Raw genomic sequence first — 25,224 nt, forward strand, 5'->3', positions numbered from 1 at the left:
ATGGCACAAGCACTCGCCTCCCCAGGGCTGTTTTCTGACGATGAGGCTGCAGCCTCCCCTGTGCTCGAGTCCACAGCAGCGGGCTTTGGGGCTGACCTGCGCAAGGACCTGCTGCCGGAGTTCTCTGCCATCTCCCCAAACCTCGAGGGCTCTCAGGTCAGCTTGGAGCCCTTCTGTCACAAACAGGGCAGTGTTTTCACTTGTGGCTGCTGTTCTCTGTACAAAGGTGGTGGGATGCAGAAATAACAGAGACAGAAGAGGCAGCAACTGGGGGGAGCAGTTCCTGGGAAAGCAGTGGGCAGCAAGTGCCTCTTGGGGTGATGCTTGGTTTGGGTGTCAGGCCTTTGGCTTCTTGGTCTGATCCATTAGATAAACAAAAAAAAAAATAATGCTGGCGTGCTTGGGAATGCCTAAGAAAGCTTCTGGCATTGTTGGTGATTTTGGGACCAGAGAAATTCCTCAACACTTGCAGCATAGCCAACATGTGTGCTCCATATTGTGGTTCCTGTTAAGTGTTCCCATGGGGGGGGGGTGTGTGCTGCCTCTCTGGCTGCCATATTTAACTTGTGCTGATTCTTGCAGGCTGTGGCTGAAGACAATAATGAAAAATTAAAGGTTTACCTCAGAGTTCGACCTCTGAAATCTACAGAAGTAGAAAAGGGGGAAGACCAGGTGAGACACTGAATGAAGCAGAGTCTGAGCTGGCTGTGTGCCTGCTGGGAGATGCTGCTGTCCTTCACTGTCTATCCTTCTGTAAGCCACTGCAATGATGGATTTTATGTGTTCTTTAGGGCTGTGTCTGTATTGAGAACTCAGAAAGCCTTATTCTGAAAGCTCCAAAGAATTCCTTCACCATGCGGAGCACGGAGCGAGGAGTGGGACAAGCAGTGCACAGATTCTCCTTCACCAGGGTAGGTAGCTGGGACAAACAACCCATCTGGAAGTGATTTAAGCTTAAACCAGCCCTGCAGCTTGAAAAGCTGCCTTATTCACATCCACTGACCCCAGGGCACTGCCTGAACTCTTCAGTCTCATGCAATCAGGTTACTTCAGGTTTTAGTTGCTACTTTATTAGTTTTTTTATTTTAAGCTGTTTCTGACAACTCTTTTTTGGCAGCAAATGGCAAACTCCTGTTCATGAGGCTCTAAGCAGACTAGGGGCTGCAGTGATATGAGATGTTGTTGGATTAAACAAATGAGCAGCTTGTTTTTGAAGGGAGCTCAGCTGGAATTGCTGGTGGGTCTCTTGCTCAGGGCTAGTGCAGGGAACAAAGGACCATGTAATATCACTTGAGCAACCATCAGCAAAGGCTAGGGAAGATCTACATGAAGCCATTTTTTCTATGTCTTGTTTGCAGATTTTTGGACCAGAGGTGGGCCAGAAATTGTTCTTTGATGAGACAATGAAGCAGGTGGTAAAGGATGTGCTGAGTGGGCAGAACTGTCTGGTTTACACCTATGGCATCACCAATTCAGGGAAGACTCACACGATTCAGGGTAAGGAAAGCACCCGGTGTTGTGGGGCCTGTTGAAGGAATTGTTTTCTGTCTTCTGCCTCTGAATCCTCAGTTTTGCTGCTGTTCTTGCTGCAGGCACTGCCCAAGATGGGGGGATTCTGCCTCGCTCCTTGGCAACCATCTTCCACAGTGTGGGGGACCGGCTGTACCAGGCCATGGACCTGAAGCCTGCCCTCTCCAACGAGGTGACCTGGCTGGACAGCAGGCAGGTGCGCCAGGAGGAGACCAAGAAGCAGATGATGCTGCAGAGGGGACTCTGGGAGGTAAGCACGGGGCCTCTGGGGGTTCAACAGCAAGAGGAAAGGGGTGGTGTCATCACGCTACTCCTGTTCCTTGTTTCCTTCAAGGAGGAGCTGCTGACGCCGCTGAAGAGGAGTCACAGTGCTGAATCTCAGCTCCAGGCCACCACCAGTGGCAGCTTTGACAGTGGAGTTGCTGGGCTGTCTTCATCCAGCCAGCTCACCAACCGTTCAGACCTCAGCCAGACAGAAGGTATTTCTGGAAGCCTGTTGTGTAATACCTGCTGCTTTTTGCTGGAGGATGGGGGAAGAAAAGGGTGATGGCTGTTTGGATGCTGTGTTCTGGGTAAAGGAGAAAAGGTGCTGTAGCCTCAGATTTTCCCTTTGAAAGATGCCACGTTAGAAAAACTCTTCGTATGTTTTGCCAGTATCAGAAGAATTTGCCACTCCATAATAACGAAGCCTTGTGAAATGAAAAATTGCTTGACATTCACTCACTTCATTCAAGGAATGTGGTCATTGAGCAGCTGATTGCTGTGAGATGGGGATTGCTGGGAAGCAGGATGCCAGAGTGGCAGGCTGCACTGAGCACTTGTGCTCTGACTATCAAACCCAGGAACTACCAGCTACTCAGGTATCCAGAAGCATGGAGTGATTGAGATAACAAGGACTAAAACTTCAGTTATGCTGGAAAGAATTAATGTTTGAGATATCCTGCAATTCTAGAATCAAAAAAATTGAGTATGTAAAAGTCCTTACACAGAGCAGGTGATCCTGTCAAAGGAAATTTTAGGCTGTCTCACTGGGGACAGGCATTAGAATAGATGCAAATGGGAGGAAGTAAATAAAAGGATTTGTGTCTGGGGTGGTTTTGCTTGCTGATGGAAGTATCTTGCTCTAGCCCTAAACCATTCTGTTGGATCCACGAAAAGCTGCAGTCACGATTTGTTTTCCTTCCTTTTTTTCTCTTTTTTTCCCCAGAACTGGGCCCTTGCTGGTCTGACTTGGATCGCATTTCACTCAGCAGCCCAGAAGATGTGCAGTTCTCCATCTGGGTCTCTTTCTTTGAGATCTATAACGAGTTAATCTATGACCTGTTAGAACCAGCTCTACCTGGGCAGAACCGCAAGCGGCAAACGCTGCGGCTCTGCGAGGACCAGACTGGCAACCCCTATGTGAAAGGTGGGTTTGCCTGCTGGAGAGGTTTGGTGGCCTGATGTTTAGGGTGGGTGGCTTAGCAGTGATGTGCTGGAGAGCCCCACAGAGAGCTCTGATGTTGGGATTACAGGATTGCCAAATTTGTTGATGTCAAGAACATGCAATGGTGAGGTTGGGGCTGAGGTAAGTTTTCTGCCAGTCTCCCAACAGCTGTGCCCAATCAATGCCCAATGCTTGCTTTCCAGATCTGAACTGGATCAATGTCCGGGATGCAGATGAGGCCTGGAAGCTCCTGAAATTGGGTCGGAAAAACCAGAGTTTTGCAAGCACGCACATGAACCAGAACTCCAGTCGCAGGTCTGAAGGGAGAGGGATCGTTTAGGCAGAAATACAATTCTGAGGGGCTTTTAAAATTTGCTTTTTTTTTTTTTAATATTTGAATGTTTCTTTACAGTCACAGTGTGTTCTCCATTCGCATTCTGCACTTGCAAAGAGGTGGCAGTGAAGTTGTTCCAAAAATCAGCGAGTAAGTTTCATGGTTTTTTAGGATTTGGGTGTAATCTCAACTGTTTTGTCTCTTTAGTTGAGGGCCTGGGGTATGGGAAGTATCTTGATGATGGTGTTGTTGAAAGTATACTTGGAAGGAATAAATGTTAAGTCTTAGAACTGACAGGAGTTTGAGGAGTACTGCAAGGTACAACTTGAGGTAGTTCTCAGGCTTTTTGAGTGAAGGTAAATGTGAGCATCCTTACCCTTTGCAGCAGGGCTGATTTGAGTGCTGCTGGTGCCTGTCCCTGGGATGTATTTATCTGGAAAGTGGCTGTTTTGAGGACTGGCAAAGGATCTCTGAAGCTGACACTTCAAAGATTATTTTACACTTAAGGCAGGCCGTTCTGTCCATCAACAGCCCAGGCACCCAAAAGAATGGTCTGTGTCCTTATGGGGAAGCTGGGAAGGTGACTGCAGGGTATCTGAAGTGTAAACTGATATGGCAGGACAAAGCCTGTAAGAGATGTGAATATGACTGTGTTTCCCTCAGGCTGTCCCTGTGTGACCTGGCGGGCTCTGAGCGCTGCAAGGACCAGAGGAGTGGGGAGCGAATGAAGGAAGCCAACAACATCAACACCTCCCTGCACACCCTGGGCCGCTGCATCGCTGCCCTCCGCCAGAACCAGCAGGCCAGGTGAGTATCCATACCTCCAGAGCGAGGGTGTGGGGTTTATATTTGCTTTCCCAGCTCACTGGTGTCTCTCCCACAGGACAAAGCAGGCAGTGGTTCCATTCAGGGACAGCAAACTGACCCGCGTGTTCCAGGGCTTCTTCACCGGGCGCGGGCGCTCCTGCATGATTGTCAACATCAACCAGTGTGCTTCCACCTATGATGAGACTCTGCACGTAGCCAAGTTCTCAGCCATTGCCAGCCAGGTGAGTAACACACACCAGGATCATGGCATGGTCAGGGTGGCTTGGGTTTCTCTTGCTTCTGTGGGACTTAGTCCCTTCCCACCACAAGGGGAGGGAGCATGCTTGTACCTCGTCTCTACGCTTCTCCAGTGGTTATTGCATCCAGCTAAACTGAAATGGCTGACAGGTTGCAGAGAGGGGCTGGCTGTGTTTAAAGACTACACAACTTCCAGGCTTTGCAGATTGATAATGGTGGTCTATTCCCCTTTAGCTTGTTCAGGCACCTCCCACAAAGCTGGGACTTCCATCCTTAAAATCCATCATCAAAGAACACAGCAGGCGAATCAGCCAGGGTCCAGAGGCAGAGCCAGAGGAAGATGTGGAATCAGAAGAAGACACTGAGGATGAGGGAGATGTCTCTATGTATGAGAAGAAGGTGGGTTGTGATTTGTTTTACAGCCTTTATGTGGATGCAAGGTCAAGAACATGACTGTTAGCTTTGGCCTGGGGAGCTGGGATTGGAGCTCAGAGAGAGCCAAGAGAGATGACACAGAACCCCAGAAGGTTATAGAACCCAGGAAATTGGAATCCTTGACAAAAACATTCTGCAGTTGGTCTAAATTGGACACACATGCTGAATTTGAAAGCACTTTGTCATCTGTGCAATAGTGGCAGTAATAGTGCAGGTGCAGACCTGTAATTCTTCTCTGCAAGGGACATCTAGAAAACATGCAGAACAAGAATCTAAATGGGAAAAAAATAATCAAACTTCCTAGATGAAGCTAGCTGAACGCTCAAGATGAAGTCAACCCTACAGACACTCAAGCTGTCATGTGCCAAGGTAGCAAACCCTGGCAACTTTTCTTTCCAAGTGACTAAACCCTTAAATCTAGATCCCTGCAGACATGGCATCACTTAGTTTACTGCAGGTCTGAACTCTGTAGTGCAGTGTGGGCAGCAGAGCTGTGTCTCTTGCAGGACCTGCTGCGCGCGGTCGAGGCTGCACGGGAGCTGCTGGTGCAGGAGCGGCAGAAGAAGCTGCAGCTCGAGATGCGCCTGCGCGAGGAGATCTGCAACGAGATGCTGGAGCACATGCAACAGAAGGAGCAGTGGTGGAGGTACAGCCTGTGCTGCTCTCCCTCCCTCCCTCTGCTCAGGATGAGCTGCAGCACCCAGAACTGCCAGGTCCTGACATGGGGTTGGTTGTTCTCTTTGTAGCCAGCACGTGGATGCTCAGAGAGAGCAGCTGGAGGAACTGTATGAGGGCAAAATGAACATCCTGAAGGAGTTACTGACTGACCACTACCAGGAGGAGATGCAGGTTTGTTCAGGGCAATCAGGAAAGCAGCAGTGGGTTGGGAAGGGACTCTGGGTACTTGAGTCCAGGAAGATCTTTATGCAAAATGAAAAGAAAGATTTCGCTCTCTGAGGTATTTTTGGTGATATTATTTCATCCCTTGATCCACAATTTTTGCTTCTTGTCTCCTACTTTATGTAGCCCACTAGGCTTCCTAATTTTGAACAGTCAATCTGGAAACTAATGTACAACCATCCTGATTTGTCCATTTGTTCAACATGAGTCTCTCTCCTCTTAACTCTTTCCACTAGTGGCTGGATTTGGGCTCTTCAGATTCACACAAGCTGCGTAAATTTCTCTTCTTGCTCTCAGTTATGATGATAGATGTGGACCTGTCCATATTTTCATGCCTACAGCATTTGAGTGACCTCTGGGACTACTCGCAGACTACTCTGAAGATGCCAAATCCTAAAGCAATCCCTCTTTAGAGCCTGTAAAAAAGTGGTTTAGGCTCCCAGGAAGTGGGTTTGCTGTACTCACTTAAAAGTAACCTTAAAGGCTGGGTTCAATTTGTGAAGTGTGGGATTGAAAAATTCTGCAGGAATAAAGACACAGAATGTTTCAGACAAGTTGTGCTACAAAAATCTTGACTCTCTGAACAAACTTCCTTCCTCAGGAGCGTGATGAGGAGATTTCTGAGCTCAAAGCTGCTCTGAAGGACACCAAACAAAAGCTGGAGACCGTGGAAGCCAAGCAAAAGGACTCAGAGCAGAGTGTACGCCGATCCAAACGAGCGACCACCTCGTCTGCTCTGCAGCAGGAGCTGGCAGACACCAAAGCCAGGCTGGAGCAGTGTCAAAAGGAGCTGAATTCCACAAGTGCAGGTACAGCAGCAATGCTGTACAGGTTCTGAACCCTGCTGAGAGCTCCCTGTGCAGGGTTAGAGACTTGCTTCAGGGTACATTGGATTTAGGCACCCTCAAAACATTATTTGACTTGTAGGTGACAGGAATAATGTGCTGGATGGGCAGTTTCACTTCATTTTCACAGGAAAATGGACTTTAGCACAGGATAATCTTTCCATTCAAATTCTTAAGCCCCTTTGTCTAAATGAATGGGAGAAGCCTGGAATGTTTGTGCCTTTCTGCACAAACTCAAAAGCTCTTTCCAGCTTGCCTGTGGCAGCTTGTCTCAAGGGAAGTCCTGAATTTCAGGGTTCTGAAAGCTGATCAATGTCCTGTTGCTCACTACTTTTTGTCTGTTCCTAGAGTTGCACAAGTACCAGAAATTAGTGGAGCCACCTCCCTCTGCCAAACCCATGACTATGGATGTGGACAGGAAGCTGGAGGATGGACAAAAGGTAACTCCAGTTCTGTGTTACAGAAAAGAACATTTGCAGGGCAAAGTGGCTGCTAGCTTAAACAGAGTTCGGGGCTGCTGTTTCCAGGTTTTTAAACAAATGAAATGGGTTTGTTGAACTTACAGGAGTTGTTGAAGGTTGTAGTATCTGATCACTCAGATGGGGATCCTCCCTCAGTGCTGCATGCCTGAATTACCTTGGAGTGGCTTTGTTTGCAGAGCAGTGCCAAAACCAGCTGTTGCATTAAACCCCTCTCTTCTAGAACATCAGACTGCTGCGTTCAGAGCTACACAAAATTGGGGAGTCTCTGCAGTCTGCAGAGCGAGCGTGCTGCCACAGCACAGGGGCAGGGAAGCTGCGAGAAGCCCTGGGCATGTGCGATGACATCCTGGCAAGACAGGTGATGTGTCTGCCTTGGTGTGGGTTGCATGGGGGAGAGGGCTCCAATCTGTGTGCTTGGCCATAATCAGAGCAACAAAGTTCTTGCTGCTGCAAATAAAAATTTATTTGCTAATACATATTTTGTGAAGGGAGCTCTATGGCTCATTTTTTTCAATGGTGGAGTTAGTTGTGTATTTACTCTCCACAGGAGACCCAAATTGTTCCTGTTCAGTTCACTGGCAGCCTGCACTTAAAGTAGGAGAATTCAGAGTTCTCATTTCCTTATCCACTCCATCACAGTTGCTATGGCAGCATATTTGCAGCAGGATGGAGTCAGCTTTGTCCCACCCTTACTGTTCCTATGTGTTACTGAACTGCTACGCTGTTCACAGTAGAAGCTTTTATGCATGGTCTTATTTAGCAGAACAGTTAGTGAATTTTGGCACAAGGTTGTTTATCCTCCTCAGTTCACAGTAACTGGGGAGTTAAGACAACTTCTCATTGTACCTGATGGGAGCCTACAAGAAAGCTGGAGAGGGACTTTTTGTACAAGACCAGGGGGAATAGCTTCACACTGAGGTTTAGATTAGATATTAGGAAAAAATACTGTAAGGATGCTGAAGCACTGAAAACACATTTCCTAGAGAAGTTGTGGCTGCTCATCCCTGGAAGTGTTTTAAGGCCGGGTTGGACAGGGCTTGGAGCAAGCTGGTCTAGTAAAAGCTGTCCCTGTCCACAACAGAGAACAAGAGGGTCTTTAAGGTCTGCTCCAACTCGCAATGAGCTTTTCTTTCTATGATTTGATATTTTTATATTTTTTTAATATTTATATATCTTGCCTTGCCTTCAGGACCAGACCCTGGCAGAGCTGCAGAACAACATGATGCTGGTGAAGCTGGACCTGCGCAAGAAGGCAGCCTGCATTGCTGAGCAGTACCACACGGTGCAGAGGCTGCAGGCGCCGCCAACCTCCGCCCTCAAGAAACGCTTCTGTGCCAACAGGGAGAACCTGCAGCCCAATCAGCCCCCTGGCAAAAAGCCCTTCCTGCACAACATCCTGACACGTTCAGCCACCCGTCCTGTGGCTACCAGAGGCTGGCAACTTCGTTCAGTTGCTCTATGACTTTTGAAAAGGAGGTCCCTGCCCCGCTATTACTGGAACAGGTGGCAAATCCAATATAATAGCATCTGGTTTTCATTGTGCGCTTCTTTATTGTTATTGTAGCTGCTTGAGACTTATGTAAACATCTCTGGATATGTATGTTTAAACTTTCAAACAATACCAAAGTGGACAAAGTGACCTTATGTGATTTAAACACTATGCTGAGGAAAGTCTTTAACTGTAAAATAATGCAGATGATCAAACTTGTTTAACAAAAGGACAAGATAAAGGTGTGTTCTTGTCTATGTTGGCACACAATTCAAAAAATAAGTTCATAAGTTTCTCCTTGAAAGATACTTTGCCTTCCTTGAATTATAATCCTTTATTGAAGTATACACGTTCTAGGCCAGGGCAGCTGGCTCGGATCTTGGCTTGCAACTCTGGCTCCAAGCGTGACACCGACATGGAACTGAGCAAAAGAAACAGTGAAGGGGTTACACCAAGCGAGCACCAGAAGGGAGAATGAGATGGACAATGCATCTGCTACAATTCCTACATTGTCAAAAGAGTTTTCAGTTATTTTTAAGTATCTTATCCAGGAAGCAGGCTCACAGACCAGGGCACATGAATCCCTGCTCCAAGGGCACTGAGATAGTGCATGGAGTCAGGAAATGGCTGTTGCTATTACCATGAGGGTAAGGATCCACTTCATTGCTCAGGTTGTTGCTGGCAATTGAAACTTACCTTCCTAAAATGATTTTTATTAAATAGAATCTATTTTCCTATTTAACTTACTATGTGATTTTATTCAGTTGAATAAAAGGTTTGTTTTTACGAGAGCTGGTTCACAGTAAAGTGAAATAAGCTGCCAGGTCATTTGAACAGCTGCAATTTCCTGAACACAGTTCAAGGTCTAATCTTCCTCTGAACTGGAGAGCCCTGGCTGAAATCAAGACCTGTAGCATGTGTGCTGGGTTGGTTTGTCAAGTCATCTCCAGGTAGCCTAGTGACACTTGTTTACCACAGTTCTCTGTCCTAGGCCAAGCAGGGAGACAGATGGTGTCAGCCCTGTTGTACTCAAACAACACTGAGAATTGGCTATTGTTTTCTGGAAGTCAAAAGCTGCCTTAGTTGTTCAGCATTTTAATGGACTCAGCTCCAGCTTGGGTTGTTTAAGGTACAGCTGGCAGCTTGTTGAGTTTAGACAACCACTATTAAAATGAGAAGGACAGCTGAATTTAAGGCCCTGTCCATAATGTGTACCAAACTAAGCTAAGGTTTTTGTTAAGTAATTCATTCAGATTTCATAAGGATTTCAGCTATAAGGAATATTGTTTCTAAGACTGCTTCCAGTACTGAGCTACTTCTGTATTGATGAAAAAGTCTGGAAAAATATTAATCAAATAACAAATGAGCACAGATATTCCAGTGCTGTTCTGTATAAATAGAAGAGTTTCCAGCTGAAAATAAAATGGGCTCTGACTGTATTTAGTGCATCCATAACCTTACTGGACATGAATATATTGTATAGAACTCATCTTGAGCTGCTGGGGTTTGTAAACAACTATTATATATTACTGATGAATAACATAGTTATTACTTTTCTGTATATTCTCTTGTTTATCACCTTTGTTATATGGGAATTAAAACTGTGCTTGAGCAGGCAATGACCCTGTGTTTGTGTCTGTGTGCAGCACCATGACTGGATCTGGAATAACACTGAAGTGAGAAGAATTCACAGCAGTACCCACCTTTTCTGAGGAAACAGTGCACAACACAGGGGAGTTGCAAACACGAGACTAGAGGAGACAAAACCGGGTTTACAATATTTAGGGTGCTAAGAGAATTCAAAATTCTTATGCATGATTTAAGTAAAAAGCTTTCTTGTTTTCTGTACACAGTGAGGTAAAGTTCCACAAAGTGCTTTTTAACTTTTATTTCTCATTGCATTGTACCTTATGAAATTATTACCTACAAATAGCACTAAATGTTTCAATACAATGTTCCCAAATTTGTCTGAATTTACCATTTGATATCCTTACACTGCTTTACCTTTGTGTGCATGACAACAGAAAATGCCAGAACACAGCAAATTAAACCCTATTAACCAAATGTTTCCAGAATTATCAACCCCCAGGATGAGATTCCACTGACTGTTCAGAGGTAGCAGCCAAAGCATCTTTTCTAATCAAGCTGCCACATTCCTTTTTTTTGCCACTCCCTTTCTCCCCTCCCTCTGCTTTTCTTGGCAGCTTCTTCCCTGCTAACGGCTTTTTAGTTTTTAACGTGATATTTTATCAGTTACAGAGATGGAAACAACTGCTGTGCCCTCAGTAACTCTCAACCTTTTTTTTTTTCCTTAAAAAAAAGCAAATATTGCTGCACTCCCAAAACCTCTACAAGTATCTCTTAAGATAGCAGACCCAACCCAAAGAAACCACTTACCAGAATCCAACTAATCCAACCTGAATGGGAGCGCTCATCCAAGGAAATTTCTGTTGAAATAAAACCACACAGTGAGTATGGACTCTTTTCTTCCTGCTTCCCACCTTCCTGGAATTCATTTAAGAGACAGGTTGCACCTAAAAGACTCTGAGATGTGAAGGCAAAGCCCTGACCAGCATGGCTTCATGCTGAGCTCCACTTTGAGAGCCACATTCCTTTGGAGAGCAGCAAGGAAATTCCCAGGGGAATCAATGTGCACAGTGATCCTGAGGAAGTGTCAGAATCTCCCCTGAGTCAGTGCCTGTTTGGCTCAGGACCTGCTCCTGGGCCTTTCCTTTGAGTCTCACAAGCCCACAGTAGCAACAGAGCTGAAATTTGGAAGTTTCCAAGTGGTGCTGCCCCACCTCTGCAGGGCACAGGGAATTCTGCCCAGGCATTCCAAGGAAGAGCTCAGGCTGGTTACAGCTCCTTCCCTTTGGTGGCATCTAATGGTTTTAACCTGCAACTCGAGCCACCAGCCATAAATAAAGGAGATGTAAATCTGCCTCTCTTAGCCCTTTCTGCTGTCATATGATTTCCCCTGATGTGCAGGAACTTGTCCCTGTAGCAACACTCCAGTTCTGCAAGAGTTCACCTTCTATTGAAGAAAAGAAGGGTTTGAGGACTGGGAAAACCAAGCTGAAAAAGCAACACATAACCCACATGCCTCATTAATTCAGTAACTTTTGCAGAACTTGAATATATGCCAAGATTTTTTTTTTTTTTGCAGGCTTTTAAAATTATTTAGGAATTCACTCTCATTGGTAGAATTTTAGTTGAAATTAATGACTAATGAAGTAAACCCAGAGCTGTTCAGTGGCCACTGCTGCCTCTTGCTCCATTAAGAGCAGAACAGACACAGCTGCCATGAGGACACAAAGGGAATTTTAAAATAAAATTAGGGCTGAGGGAGGTCACAGCAGTGTCTGAGGCAGGGAAAATGAGCCTGTGTGGAGCAAAACTTCTCCAGAGCCTGAGGGAGAAGAAACAATGTAGAAGACTGCTTCTCTTTATTTTTTTTTCCTGGAGTCAGTCTGTAATGCAGAAATGAGTGCAGGAAGAACTGGGCAATTCAGCAATAACCTGCAACAAGAGATAACAAATGGGAACAGACAACAATAGCAAGAAGAGTGAAGAGCAAAGCAGCAGAGCTTTGCTGTTCTGGCATTCCCTAAACACCTCCATCTGACCCTCAGCTGAGATAAACTCACCCCAAATTTTCATTTTATGCCAATGGGAGAGTCCATGCCAAGAGGTGATGAACACAAGCCAAACCCTGCAGTGTCTCTGAGAAGGGAGGGAGGGGAATGCTGTGCATTCCAGGGGGAGTGTGGGACCCAAGGGATTTAACAGAAAAGCCCAAAATACAATTTTATAACTGAAAAGGCTGTTGGAAGGTGCCCTGAGAGGAATAAATGGTTTTATGCCTTTGTCAGAGTTAGTCACTGATCTGAGAGAGAGAGGTGTCTAATACAGACTCCATAAAGAACATGGAGTTTATGTGCTGGAACATTTTGCCAACTTGATCTGAATTCCAGCCTTTTATTTTTCAAGAATGTTACCAGGCTGCACTAATACAGAAAGATGGTGAGGAAAAAGTAACACTGGGAGGTCAGAATTAAGAACTGGAGTTGCCCAGGGAACAACGTAAAACAATAAAATTCAAATGCAGGCTGCACACCCCCACAAAGAGAGAAAATGGAGAAACTACAAGAGAAAGAGCAGAAGAATTCAGTGTGTTAGAGAACTATCATTTAACTCAGGAAGAAGGCAGTTCCCAATGAATTAGGATTTAATTTCCAGATGTCTTTATGACATTTTAGTGGTTAGTGCAAACAGAGAAAATGGAGAAATGATAATTAAGCAAACAAAAGCCATAAGGAGAATCAGCTTTTCTCTAACTGCCTCCTTTCTTTGTTGGATATAAAAATCTGTCAGCTTTCCTATGTCTGTTTTTAAAAAAATACATAAATGAAATGCCAGTGAAATTAGGAATGTGTGGAGGACTTCAGGGCATAAGACATTCAAGAACAATGCTTGAAAGAAAAGGTTCTCTGTTCTGGTTTTGTAACCATTTTGAATACAGATTTTAGCTGCAGATTAAAAGATCCCAAGGAGCTTGTTTCAAGGATGTACGAGGAACTTCTAGAATCAACTTGGATGTTAATACAATTTGCAGAACAGAAGAGAAACTGTAGCTAAAGCTGTGTAAGAGTAGTAATAGAAACTAAAACTTTAGCGTTGATTGGAATTTTCATAAGTTTATACGGAAAAAAACAATCTATTTCTTTAGGAGAAAAGTTCCCTGTAAATAAAATCTATAAACCCTGTGCCTCAGGGCAAGGGTCTTTATGGATCCTCCTGTGAAGCAGGTAAAATAACCTGGTTCTGCACAGAGCTGGTCAGGAGTATGGCCACAGGGATAATGAAAATAGACATTCTGCAGCCTAATCAATTACTGCTATGCTGCATAATTACATAAACAGGCCCCAAAGCTGCTGCTGAAACCAATGGCAAAAAAAACTTCTACAGATAAAAATACTTCTTCAAGGCAACTTCTTTTTGAAGCAGTAAATACATGCTTGTGTTCCAAGAACATTCTTGAGGCATCTTCTAGCAGTAACTTCTGGGAATGTTGTTAATTCACACCAATGCCTTGGTGCAAAACCCTGTGGGAACGTGGGGGATGAGCTGGGCTACATGACCTACATCTTATCCCAAATATCAGAGCATGACAGGCTGCTCTGAGACCAACATCCCAGGAGCATTTCCTTCTCTCTGCCTTACTGCAGACCAGCTTTCTAATTTCTTTTATCATTTCACAACCATTTGCCTATTTTTTGGCCTTGTGTGTTGCTTAAGAGGCTTTGGCAAGCAGTCAGGAATTATTTCCAAGAGTGGTGGAGAAGGAGAGGCCAAGGGTGATGAGTTAATAAAGCAGTGTGGGGATGGTGGTGGAGTGCTGGCATGGGATGGTGCTTCTCAAACTCCATGAGGACATGCAGAAGCTGCTTGTTAAAAATGCAGCTCATTCCTTAATGGGTTTAATACTAATCTCTACCAGGTGTTACCACTGGCTACCTGCAGAGCAGTGTTTCACCTGCATTCAGTCTCTGAGGCTGAGGGACAGGACAGGATGGTACCAGAGACCACTGAGTAGTCACTGCAGAAATCGCTCATTTTGGCTGATCTGAAAAATTCACAACACCCTTATGTTGATTACACCACACAAAACCAACAGGTATTTGTCTCCAGACCCTGAGGATTGCTGCAATTTCTTCACAAATGTCATGTATTTGTCAGCTGAGGCAACGGCTTTGTGACACTTCTCACATGTCAACACATACAAAATAATTTTTTCCCTAAATTTTTTTAAACAAGGGTTAAATTTCCAGGCAATACATTCTCAAGAACATCACAGTATCACAAGTTGTGGTGTGTTTGGATGCCTGCAGGCTCACTTCTTCCAGGAGATAAAAGCAGCACACACTGATTTTTACCCTGAAACTCAAATGCCACATTTCCTGTTTTTACACTGTGAGCAAAAATGTTTTCTGTTAAAAAGTGGGAGGGAAGCAAAGCACTTTAGGGAAAAAGAAGTTTTAAGATTGGAAGACAGTCCCAGAATGGTTTGGGTTAGAAGGAACTTTTAAGATCATCCAGTTCCACCCCCTTCACTATCCCAGGTTGTTCCAAACCCTTTCCAACCTGGCCTTGGACAGTTCCAGGGATGGGGCAGCCCCAACTGCCCCAGGCAATCTGTTCCTGCCTTATAAATACAGAAGCACTTTCAAATGGGGTGTGCAACTGGGTAATCTCACTCTGCACAAGAGACACAAAGGGCAGAAACAGTCAGAGATAAAATTTAAACACTTTAGAAAGCTTTATCTTAGACAAACAAAACCATTCCAAAAAAAAAACATTCCCCTGCTTGTCCTCCTTGTCCCCACACTAACTTTTCCAAGGCAGGGTCTGTTTTTTTCCCTAATTTTTCTAACAGGAAGGAGACAGATTTTCTTAAGATTCTTGGGTGGGTCTCACAAGCAGAGGCCTTGCCTGGAGCTACCAAATAATTAAATCAGTGATATCAGCAGTGAGGATGAAATTCCCTTTACTGGTAAAGAATTAAAGGGTTCCTCACCTGAATATTATTTCCCTTGTGTTAGCCAACCCTGTAACTAATTCCATTAGTGTTCTTTTCCCTCTCATGCTCACACAGTGCAGAATGTTGATGTAGGTAATGGATTTACCAACACCTGGGGTTTGACTTCACACTACATTAGCATAAAAAGAATATAGGAAATAAATAATCTTTGATAAAGAATGCCCATTCTATGCCTACCCTAGACTTTACATCCAGTAAATTTTAAAGGATCATTTTCATGAGAGATTTTTACCATCATTTTTGTTTGCAAACTCAGATTGCTACTACAGCAGATAAGCAAAGCCTCCTTATTGCTATCTTGAGAAAACCAGCATTATTAAATTTTTTTTCCCCCAATAAATTGTATTCCAAGACTCAGTACAAGGAAGGTTTGTTTCACAGGAGGAAATGTGCATTCAAAGAACAATTATGAAAGTAACGAGGATGTTCCTAATTTCTCACTGTTACCTTGCACTGTGACAAAAGGAAACAAGTTATTTCTCTCTAAGAAAGGCAGAAGGAAAGAGACAGCTGTAAAGCAAGTTCTACAGGGATGTCCTCCCACAGTGTTTGGGAGGCAAATATGAAGATTCAGCAAGTATTTAAAATTCATTAAAATATTAACTTAGGGTATGAAATACATAGAGATAGACTATCTAAGACTAACCTTTAAAAAGGCTTTCTTTTCCAGGGCATTCATTATGAATGGAGGAATTGCTGCAAATAAGATAAAAAAGGCATTAACCTTGGAGAGAATGGCACTTTGTTTTCATCTTCTGTTTAGCTGAACTAATACCATTATACAATTGTCACAGCTTTTTGTCATTCACTGTATTTTCATTTCACATTGCCAGCTAGATTGGTATTTACAAAAGTGAATAATAAAATATTAACAGGCAAAACCTGCAATTTCACCAGTAACTAAACCTTAGCTCAGTTATTTGGCACTGGCAGAGCACCTAAACCAACTCCAAGCAAGTGGAATTTGCTCCCATTCCTTTGCTCTCTGGATCTTTTCTGCAGAAGCATCCCAGGAGCTTCCCTGCTGCAGCTCAGTGGAACACACTGAGGATGCTCCCACATTTCCCTGGGGAAGTTCTAAACAGTTCTAAACAGAAAGGCCAACACTGCCTGGGGAACTGTAAGGTAATTTGAACCCTGAGGAAAATCACTTGGATAGAACAGAATCTCCTCACTGCAGGGACTGATTATCAGGACTGCACAGGATTTATCCTTACCCATGCCAGGAGCAGCCATCAGAATCCTGGATATCACCACCTGGGCAATTGCCTGCTGAGCTGCTTTGGATGAATCACCCAGTCTTTTTCCATCCTCATCCGTGACAGGAATTCCAAACTGGATTTCCCTGTTGAATAAGGGGTAAAAGATAAAGCAGTGATGGATGTGAACTTATTTTTTCACCATTTTTTGTCACCTTATCTTTGTTCCTTAAAATTGTCAATTGTAAGAATTATGTGGTTTATTTTATTTTCTAAGTGAGTCTGTTTGTAACATTCCTTGGCACAAAAAAAAATAAATTCAAAAGGCAGAGAAAGATCAAGGAAAAATATGTTGAGAAGTTATCAACTGAATATTTGTAACAGCAATCTGCTTCTTGAGTCTGGTCACAGCATTCCAAGGGGGAAAAAAAAGAGATGATTTTTCTGGGTTCCACAGAAGGGAGAGGTCCCTTTACACATTAATTCAGAAAAGTGGAATTTTCTGGACTGCTCTGGAAGTGGAGCCTGTCCTATCTGACAGCTCATGGAACACAGGAAGATTATTTTCACTGAGTTGAAACAGGAGGCTCTGTGAAAATTCCCCCCTGGCATTCTAGTCTGAGCTGTCATTTCAACCATGAAGAAATATACTTGAAAGTATAAAAGGAGGCACAAACCAAACTATGTTTCTGTAACTGCACTATTTTCTATTAGATCTTTTGCTCAAGTGCAAGGTTAGGTGTTAAACTCATACTGGGAGAAGTGCAGAGAACAGCAAATATCCTCAGGACTGCCTTTATTCTTCTCTTCAGATTTTTCAAAAGATAAAATGCTACCACAGATCAACTTCCATTGTAAAGTCTAAATATTGTCTTTTCTGCCCATAACCTTGTGTCTATAATAGGATGCTTTAAATTTGCTTTTCCCTACTACTATTCTTATTCCTAGCCAAATCACAACACAGAAAAAAAGTTTGTTTCTGACAAACTGCACATTTTTGTCACCTCAATGATTAAACAGAACTGCAGAGCCTGACTTCTATGACTAAGCTCTGCAGGTGGGATTTCAAGCACCTTTTTTGAAATGACTGTTTTTCCCAAGTGTAGCTGCTATTCAAAGGTCCATGTGATCAAAGTTTTGAAGGAACCAGTAAGTGGTTTCTGAGATCCAAGACTGAAGAACTCTTTGGTATTTATCTGAAGAGAATTATTATGTTCTATTTTATAGCTGTTACAAACAACCAGTCAAAACATCATGCATGAGGTTTCTGCAAGGTTCTGAAACAAGCTAAAGATACAAAATGTGCTTTATTTAGTAACTTGCTGATCTACCAACTGAACAACATCTTTTCTTCCAGCATGAGTGATCTTTGTTCTTTTTCCTACCTTTGTCTCATTAGTGGAATATTGATGCAGTTGGCAGAAGCAACAGCAGCAAAAGGAACAAACCTCCCTATAAGAGGCGAGACGCGCTGGAAAACACAGAGAGAGGGAGAAAAAAGGAAAATAAAAATATACATAATTATTGAAATGCTTCAGCTGCTAGTGACAGACCAGATTTATTTCCTTTACATCAAAATTCAGTGAAAACTCACTGGTGGGGCAGAGATAGAACAAGCTTCAAACAAGAAATAAGTCATAAATGCTTCTCTCAGGAGTGAGCAGTGGCAGGAGAGTGGCCATTCTGAATTTCTTAGCATCACAGGGAAGTGTAATTAAAACTCCAATTAATTTCCCAAGTGCTATTAGATGCCTTGAAAGGTGAAAAAGAAACTGGAAAAAAGGCACCTTATTAGACAGAGTCTGCATGAACCAAACATGGGCTGTTTGACAGATATGCATGAACTCATCTCCACAGGGAAAGAAAGTTGGGATCTAAAGAAATGAGCAGCCATAACAATTCCACAGTGGGAGCTGTGCATGGCACAGATGCAGCAGAGGAGAAATGAGCTGTGAGCTTCTCACAGGACATCACAGTTTGGGAAGAATAGAAAAAAATACCAGCAATACCTTTGCTAGTGAATTAAGTCCTAAGGCTGTAGCGACAGCACCTGTGGTGGCAGAAACATAGGCTGTTCCCAGCTGGCTAAAACAGAAATGAAAATGTTTGTACATGCACAGCTACATTGAAAAACAATTACATTTTACACACACAGTTATCCCCCAGAAGTTAAATAGGCTTTCTTGTGCTACTGCAGTAAGGTGGGGATGGAAGATCTAAATGGGACACTGAATTAAACACTTTGATTTCACTAGCAGTAAAATCTTATTCAAGCCACATTGTAATACTGAATCAGGTTCTGCTGGTTGTGTGTTGCTGCCTGTTCAGCATTTTCTCATGTACCTGAATGAACACCTTGAAGGGTTAGTTCTTTATTTAATTTCCTAATTGCTTAACCTAGTAAAATCAGTTTGGATTTCCAAGGCCATGTCTATAATAGTAATTAAAATCAACCATACCAAACCCCATACAGCCAGACCAGCTATGCTGCAAACACCCAAATCCAACCCAACCTGCCCCAAACCACACTTTACATACTTCCCAGCTAGGAGGTGTCTCTGTATGCTGGAATCCACAGTTTGCTCCCAGACATCTTTAAGCAAGTCAGCCTCAAAACCAGAAAGTCAAGTACTGCAATTCCAGTTTTCTATTAATAGAATGGTTTGGGAGGAACCATGGAGTTCATTCCATTCCACCCCTGCCATGGGCAGGGACACCTTCCATTATCCCAGGTTGCTCCAAGCCCCATCCAGCCTGGCCTTGGACATTTCCAGGGATGGGGCAGCCACAGCTTCCCTGGGTAACTGTGCCAGGGCCTCACCACCTTCACAGGGAAGATTTTTTCTGTTTATCCAACCTAAATTTCCCCTCTTTTAGTTTGAGATGTCTTGCTTTCCTCATCTATTTAATCTCTTTCCCAGACATCAAGTAGAAACAAGCACAGACCAGCTGAAGGAATCTCATTTTGTAAATGAACCCTCAGCGTGGTGTGTGCTGGCACTGAGAAGGTGGCACAGTGACACAGCTAAAGGCCCCCACAAAATATCAGCTTAGAAATATTCTGGTAGGACACCAAACTGATGAGGAAAACTTGCAAATAGTTGACTGAGCCCTGAAACACTGACTCCTGTTAAATCCTGCTAAGTGCTCTTGATCAAGGTGCTCAGGCTTGTCTTTAATGGCAGAAATGGAGTTCTCAGCTCTGCCCTTCTCATCTGTGCATATCAAATTAATAATTAGTACAGATGGAAAAACTTATCCCTGTCTCACCTCAAACTTTAATGCCCAACCATGTTCAAGTACACCAGAGAGCTATTTCTATTCATCAGAACGATGAGGTTTAGTGCCTGACCTGACAGTGATGGGGGCATCCCCGCTCCTGTTGGTGTAGTTCACTATAGCATTGAAGGACTGGTTGACCCACTGCCAGAAAAGCACTGCTGGTGTCGTTCTTGAAAAGAAAAACAATTGTAATTATTGTTATTAAACTCACAGTTGGATTAACAGCACAAGAAAATTATGACAAATCAAGAAAAGCCACTGCAAGCAGTAACCATGCAGAAGTTCTTGCTTATTTGAATGAAACAATACAGTCAGTGAGATACTGATACTTGATAGTCATTTTAGAAGAAGAATTTAAAAATCACCTCATTTTGAACCTGAATAATAATGCAAAGAAAAGGGAGAGAGCTTCTCTAAGTGTTATAGATAATAACAGAACAAGCAGTTTGCAGGAGGCAGTGCTTGGGAATGGGTACCTGTCCTGTGGGTTTGATTCATACTCTTGACAGCAATTTAAAGCACACACATGTTTTATAAACACCATCCAAAACTGGGGTGTGTGTCAGGAGTTTGTATAATCTCAGCACCCAAAAGGCTGCTGCTGTTTCCTCTGAGCTCCCACCAGTTCCTGCATCCTGTGTCAAAAACTGTCTCTAACACTGAGGCTGCTAAGAGAGCACTGGCTCTGCTTCAGTGGTTTCACTGTCCTGGAGATTCCAGAACCACTGAGGAAATGCAGGGGAGCTGCAGAAACTCCACAACCAATGGTCATGTCTATAACAGTAATTAAAACCAACATTCCGAGTACTCACGGGGCAGAGAGAACATCCTGCATGCCAGTAAGGCTGGAAATTCCCAGGGATCTCCTTGTCTTTGTCCTCCACACAGATGGAATTTTGGAACATTTCCCAGTTTGAGGGAAAGTGGGATGGTGAAGGAGAAGGGCTAAGGGCTTATCTCAAAACTACTTCTAGAAAGAACCGTTAATCAACGGGAGGGAATGAGGAGAGAGAAGAGGAAAAGGAAGGAAAATTTCACATTTAAAAATATTTACAATAAATCTTTTGACAATAACATTGATTTTCACTTCTCTAATTCACAGGCAAATGTTTTCTGTGTTTTACTGCCATCTCTCACCTGTAGAAGGTCATCATGCAGCCTGTGATAGTCATGTTCATGGGCACCTGGGCAGACATTCGGCCAATCACAAACATCTTCTCCCCAGTGTCGGGGTGAAAGGCTGAATCATAAATGTATTTTGCTCTCCACAGCTCATCTTCTGTCAAGCCAGGTGCCACAATACCTTGTCTTGGGGTAGGTTAAGAGACAAGACAACAGCAAAAAGCACAAGTGTTATAAAATGCTGCAAATGCCTGCGAGAAATGTGGCATCAGAGAATTTGGGGATGTTCACCCTAAGTGAATGGAGACTCTCAGATAGGTTGTAGAGATTCTTCAGCTTTTAAATGGATTGGTGAAATAAAAAGAATTAAAACAACCAGCAGTGGTTATGCTGGCTGAGTCTATTTACTCAAAGCTGCATTAGATTTTAGAGCTAAAATGTGGAGCCAAAATCTCTGAGGTCATTAGTGTGAAACGATGAAAATTCACTTTGAGAGTATTTAAGACACCAACTGCTCCAAATGCTATACATAAGAGAAGTTTTAAGCTTTGTTTTCATATTAACTCCCTTCAGAATTAGACTCTTCTGTATTTCAGAACCCTTAAGAGGGGCATAACTTCCCCATCCATTAGCAAATTTGATTAAAAATAAAATGGTTTCAAGCTCTGAAGTGGGAATAAGCAGTTACAATTAATACAGTGTTTTAAGTATTTCCTTTTAAATATATCACCATGTATTTAGCATTGACTTGGACTTTTTGGGGCCAGTAGTAGAAGCAGTCAATGTCATACCTGTAATCATGCACAATTTTTCTTGCATTTTCCAGTGTGGCATTAGATAACAAAATATTCCTGGGGTCTGTGACAGTGAAGAAGTGATTGGCTCGTCCAACAAAAGTGCTTTGATCCCATCGAGGCTCCTTGATGTTAATATTTAATGGAATATCTGGAGCCATCTTCAAAAGCTCTGCCAAGAAAACATCAACATTTGCAATTCAAAATACCACTCATTTCCTAATGTATCTAGAACCTGCAAGATGAAAAGTGGCCACATTTAGAGTAAAAAACCCAGAGAACAAACACCAAGGAATTTGCAGAACAGGAGTTTAAAGAGGTAAATCTGCAGAAATGCTCCAATGTCCAGTGCCCCAAAATGTTTATACATTATTTATTACATTTGTACAGATACCTGAGCATGAGGCAGATGCAAAGGAAGCACAGAAATTTATTAATAAACAGACATACCAAACAACAATATATTAATCAGCAAGTGCTTTACTTCAGTGATGAATTATTGTTTGTTGAAAATAATGTATTGAAGGGAATGAGAAATCAACTATTTCAAGAGATGCCTTAAGTCCTATAAAGTGCAGTGACAGATGAAATATTTAATAAAATCCAGTTAACTTCTCAGACATAGCAAAACAAACCAAAAATTAGGAAACCAATTTATTTTAATAAATGTTGTTTCTCTAAATCCATGCTTTAACAAAACAGAGATTATATAATGCAACAATTGCTACATTATGAACACATGACCAGATCTCCTAATGATACTTCAAAGATGGTTAAAGAACTACAGTGAAGGACACTGAAGAGTTGTGCATTTATGGGGCATAAAGCTCAGAAAAGCAAAAATTACTTCAGGATGACTAAGTTTACTTCAACATCTAATGAAAAAAGGACAGTCCCTCCACAGCACAAGTATATGGATTTTAACTTTCTTAAAAGAAATTTCTGCAACATATTCAACAACCAGTGGAAAAAAAAAATCCTCCTCCAAATAATGCTTGTTTCAAATGGCAGAAAGAAACTGGATCTATATAAACCCATTTTATATATTTATAAATAAAGATACAATTTTAGATGATCTTTAAGGTCCCTCCCAACTCAAATCATTCTGTGACTCTATGATATCAGAACACTAATAGATTTGGCAGGGGAACTGATCTTTTCCCCTTTTCCCAGTGACATTTCCCTCACTGTTAAGTTCATTATTGTAAGCACTGTTTATTAGTAGGATTATTTTCATCTGTACCTCTCTCAACCAGGCACGCTGCAGGATGAACACAGATCATGGAAATGAAAAAAGACTCAGGACAGATTTGGAGAACAGATTTTTCATGCACAGCATCTCAACAGGAGATGCTCCTTAGTCTCTTTTCCTTTTCTTAGTACTTTGCTGTTAAAAAACACCCTCCTGCGAGCAGTGCTGTGTTGTGAATTAATGGTCCATCTTCTGGTCTAAAATGGGAACTGCTGGTTTTGCAAAGCCCTATGAAGGCAAGTGCACTCATTTCTTCAAACCCTCTTTTCCACCAAAATAAAGATAAAAATCAGGACATTAGGGCTGGTAACTTGTTCTGTGACTGCTTCCCTTATTTGCAGGAAAATTCAAGTGTAAATGTTTTCTAATTAAATTATCCGTTTCATTAAGAAAGATTAAAGCTGCTTTAGGATAGCTTTTGATAATCTGGTTAAAGCTGTCTAATGAATGCTGAATAAAGCAGTGCATCCATAGAAGCTTTTTTCTTTCTTTTCATTCTGGATAATTCTTTTCATTCTGATTAGAATATACACTACTGGGTTCTCTGGGAATTCCCTTTATTTACTTCTGATACCTCTGTTCACAAAGCCAAGTCCCTCAGTAATAACAATCTAAACATTAAGGATCTGCCTTCACTGCAGATGGCTCCATTCAGGATTGTTGCAGTCTGAAACAATCAGAAAAGGTGAATGCACAGAACACAGGAGATTAAACACCTTCACATTCTTTATCCCCTCCCCACTTTATCTACTCTATATCTGCTCTGATGATCCTTGACCCAGGTGAGCTGATGGAATTCACTACCTTGGCAGGAAACTAATGCAGCAGAGAGGTTGTACTGGAGGGAAATAAAGCCCTGCAGCTGCCCAGCTGGGGTGACCTGCTGGGGGCAGCTCTGGAGTCCTGCTGGACAGTGAGCTCTCCATGGCCAGCCTGCGTGTCCTGGTGACCCAGAGTGCCAGCAGGACCCTGGCGTGCATTGGGCAGAGCATTTGCAGCAGGTCAGGGGTGATGCTGCCTCTCTGCTCAACCCTTTGAGGCACCTCTGGGGTGCTGTGTCCAGCTCTGGATCCTCAGGACAGGGAGCTCCTGGAGCACATCCAGCAGAGGCTGCAGAGCTGAGAAAGGGACTGGAGCATTTCTGTGCCCAGGAAAGGCTGAGGGAGCTGGGGCTGCTCAGCCTGGAGAGTCCCTGGGTGTCCCTGTGTGCAGGGAGGTCAGAGCAGGGCCAGGCTCTGCCCTGGGGCCCAGCAGTGGCACCACAGGAACGGGCAGGGACTGAGCCAGGAGCTGCCCCTGCACAGGGGGCACAACTCTGCCCTGGGCAGTGCCTGAGCCCTGGAACAGATTTCCCAGATGTTTCCATGCCTCTCCTCCTGCTGTTACCCATCCTAGCCAGACTCAGCTACCAGAGACAGGTCAGCACAGGTTTGGTCTCTCTTTCTCCTAGTAAATCTACAAAGCAGGCTTAGTGCTGCTGCAGCAGCAAAAAGCAACATAGCAGGAAAATGGAAAACATCCATTAATTCATGTGCTACAACAAAAAATCATGCTTGACATGTCTGTGACTGTTTAGAAAGATGGGAACAGAGAACATGGAGCTCACTATTACTAATCTTAATAAAGGACATTCAGTCCTGCATAGATGGGGGGTGGCACAGCTGCCCACCCTGCAAAAGGGTTGAATCTCCTGTAAAAAGGGGTTTAAATTTTAGGTGACAGCTATTTAGGTACACAAACCCATTTTCTTCTCTCAGTGATGTGGCTGACTTGCCCTTTTAGCAGATAAGTAGGAACAATGCTGGTCTAAAGAACTTAAACCAGACAGACCCCCAGTGCCCACAGAGAAAGAGCACATGTAACACACACAAGGGAGTGTAAAAAAGTTGAGAATAACATGATTTGGAGACAGGTAAAATTTGCAGTGAAGTAAAAAAGGTGGCTGAGTTTGCCAGTCACGGGACTCTGAATCACAGACCTGTTACAACAGTGCCTAAGAGAACCAAGGAATTTCTGTCTTGAAAACTTAGAGGTTTTCCAGCAAAATATTTTTACAACAAAAGCGCCATTTCTTATTTTAAAGAGATTGCATAATGTTACTCATGACTCATCAGACCCCATCAGTAAATGCTGAAAAGGGAAATAAATCCCATAAAGCAAAACCATAAGCTAATAAAGTGCTGTTAGACTTCAAAGGGATCCCTTATAAAACAAAATGTCCAACTATAAAGTCTTAGTGGTGACTGCACAAAAAAGGTTTCATCAATATATTGTCTAACAGCCATAGTCATCATCATAAATTAGATGGCTTTTTTTAAAGTTTCATTTTTCATTTAAACTGTAAAACTGTAAGAAAGAGGTGCAACACCCTCAATTTAAGTTGCTGCAACACTATTTTTACCTACCTGTCACCTTAATTTTCAGATACAATTTCAGAGGGGAGCTGCTGTTTGCATAATCCATTCAAA

The 25,224-nt window shown here is 43.1% G+C and overlaps 2 protein-coding genes across 2 annotated transcripts in view; one reads left to right on the forward strand and one right to left on the reverse strand.

Moving 5' to 3' along the window:
- Positions 1-8,591, forward strand: KIF20A (kinesin family member 20A). Its single transcript, XM_036391980.2, has 19 exons — positions 1-156; positions 303-305; positions 583-672; positions 792-911; positions 1,359-1,497; positions 1,593-1,780; positions 1,865-2,009; positions 2,738-2,938; positions 3,160-3,271; positions 3,369-3,440; positions 3,954-4,097; positions 4,174-4,339; positions 4,590-4,754; positions 5,297-5,436; positions 5,537-5,639; positions 6,292-6,499; positions 6,884-6,975; positions 7,238-7,375; positions 8,207-8,591. The coding sequence occupies exons 1-19, from the start codon at positions 1-3 to the stop codon at positions 8,477-8,479; spliced, it is 2,655 nt and encodes an 884-aa protein (XP_036247873.1). The 3' UTR covers positions 8,480-8,591.
- The window catches only part of SFXN1 (sideroflexin 1), a 21,795-nt gene continuing 5,116 nt past the window's right edge, over positions 8,546-25,224 (reverse strand). Inside the window, exons 3-12 of the mRNA XM_036391979.2 lie at positions 21,502-21,676; positions 20,726-20,896; positions 19,659-19,757; positions 18,316-18,391; positions 17,692-17,777; positions 16,325-16,452; positions 15,754-15,803; positions 10,904-10,953; positions 10,210-10,257; positions 8,546-8,927 (exon numbers count right to left, since the gene is read on the reverse strand). Coding sequence (XP_036247872.1) covers positions 8,831-8,927; positions 10,210-10,257; positions 10,904-10,953; positions 15,754-15,803; positions 16,325-16,452; positions 17,692-17,777; positions 18,316-18,391; positions 19,659-19,757; positions 20,726-20,896; positions 21,502-21,665 — 969 coding nt within the window. The 5' untranslated portion in view covers positions 21,666-21,676 and the 3' untranslated portion in view covers positions 8,546-8,830. The remainder of the gene's footprint in view (positions 8,928-10,209; positions 10,258-10,903; positions 10,954-15,753; positions 15,804-16,324; positions 16,453-17,691; positions 17,778-18,315; positions 18,392-19,658; positions 19,758-20,725; positions 20,897-21,501; positions 21,677-25,224) is intronic.

This window comes from Molothrus ater, chromosome 15 (genome assembly GCF_012460135.2).
Source record: "Molothrus ater isolate BHLD 08-10-18 breed brown headed cowbird chromosome 15, BPBGC_Mater_1.1, whole genome shotgun sequence".
In the NCBI taxonomy this organism is placed as follows: Eukaryota; Metazoa; Chordata; class Aves; order Passeriformes; family Icteridae; genus Molothrus; species Molothrus ater.

What these genes read in the sequence shown, in the direction of transcription:
- KIF20A (XM_036391980.2), top strand. Translation starts at nt 1, where the DNA reads ATGGCACAAGCACTCGCCTCCCCAGGGCTGTTTTCTGACGATGAGGCT. An exon ending in TGCAGAGGGGACTCTGGGAG is followed by an intron (nt 1,781 to 1,864) that starts GTAAGCACGGGG and finishes GTTTCCTTCAAG; the next exon opens with GAGGAGCTGCTGACGCCGCT. An exon ending in AACCAGAACTCCAGTCGCAG is followed by an intron (nt 3,272 to 3,368) that starts GTCTGAAGGGAG and finishes GTTTCTTTACAG; the next exon opens with TCACAGTGTGTTCTCCATTC.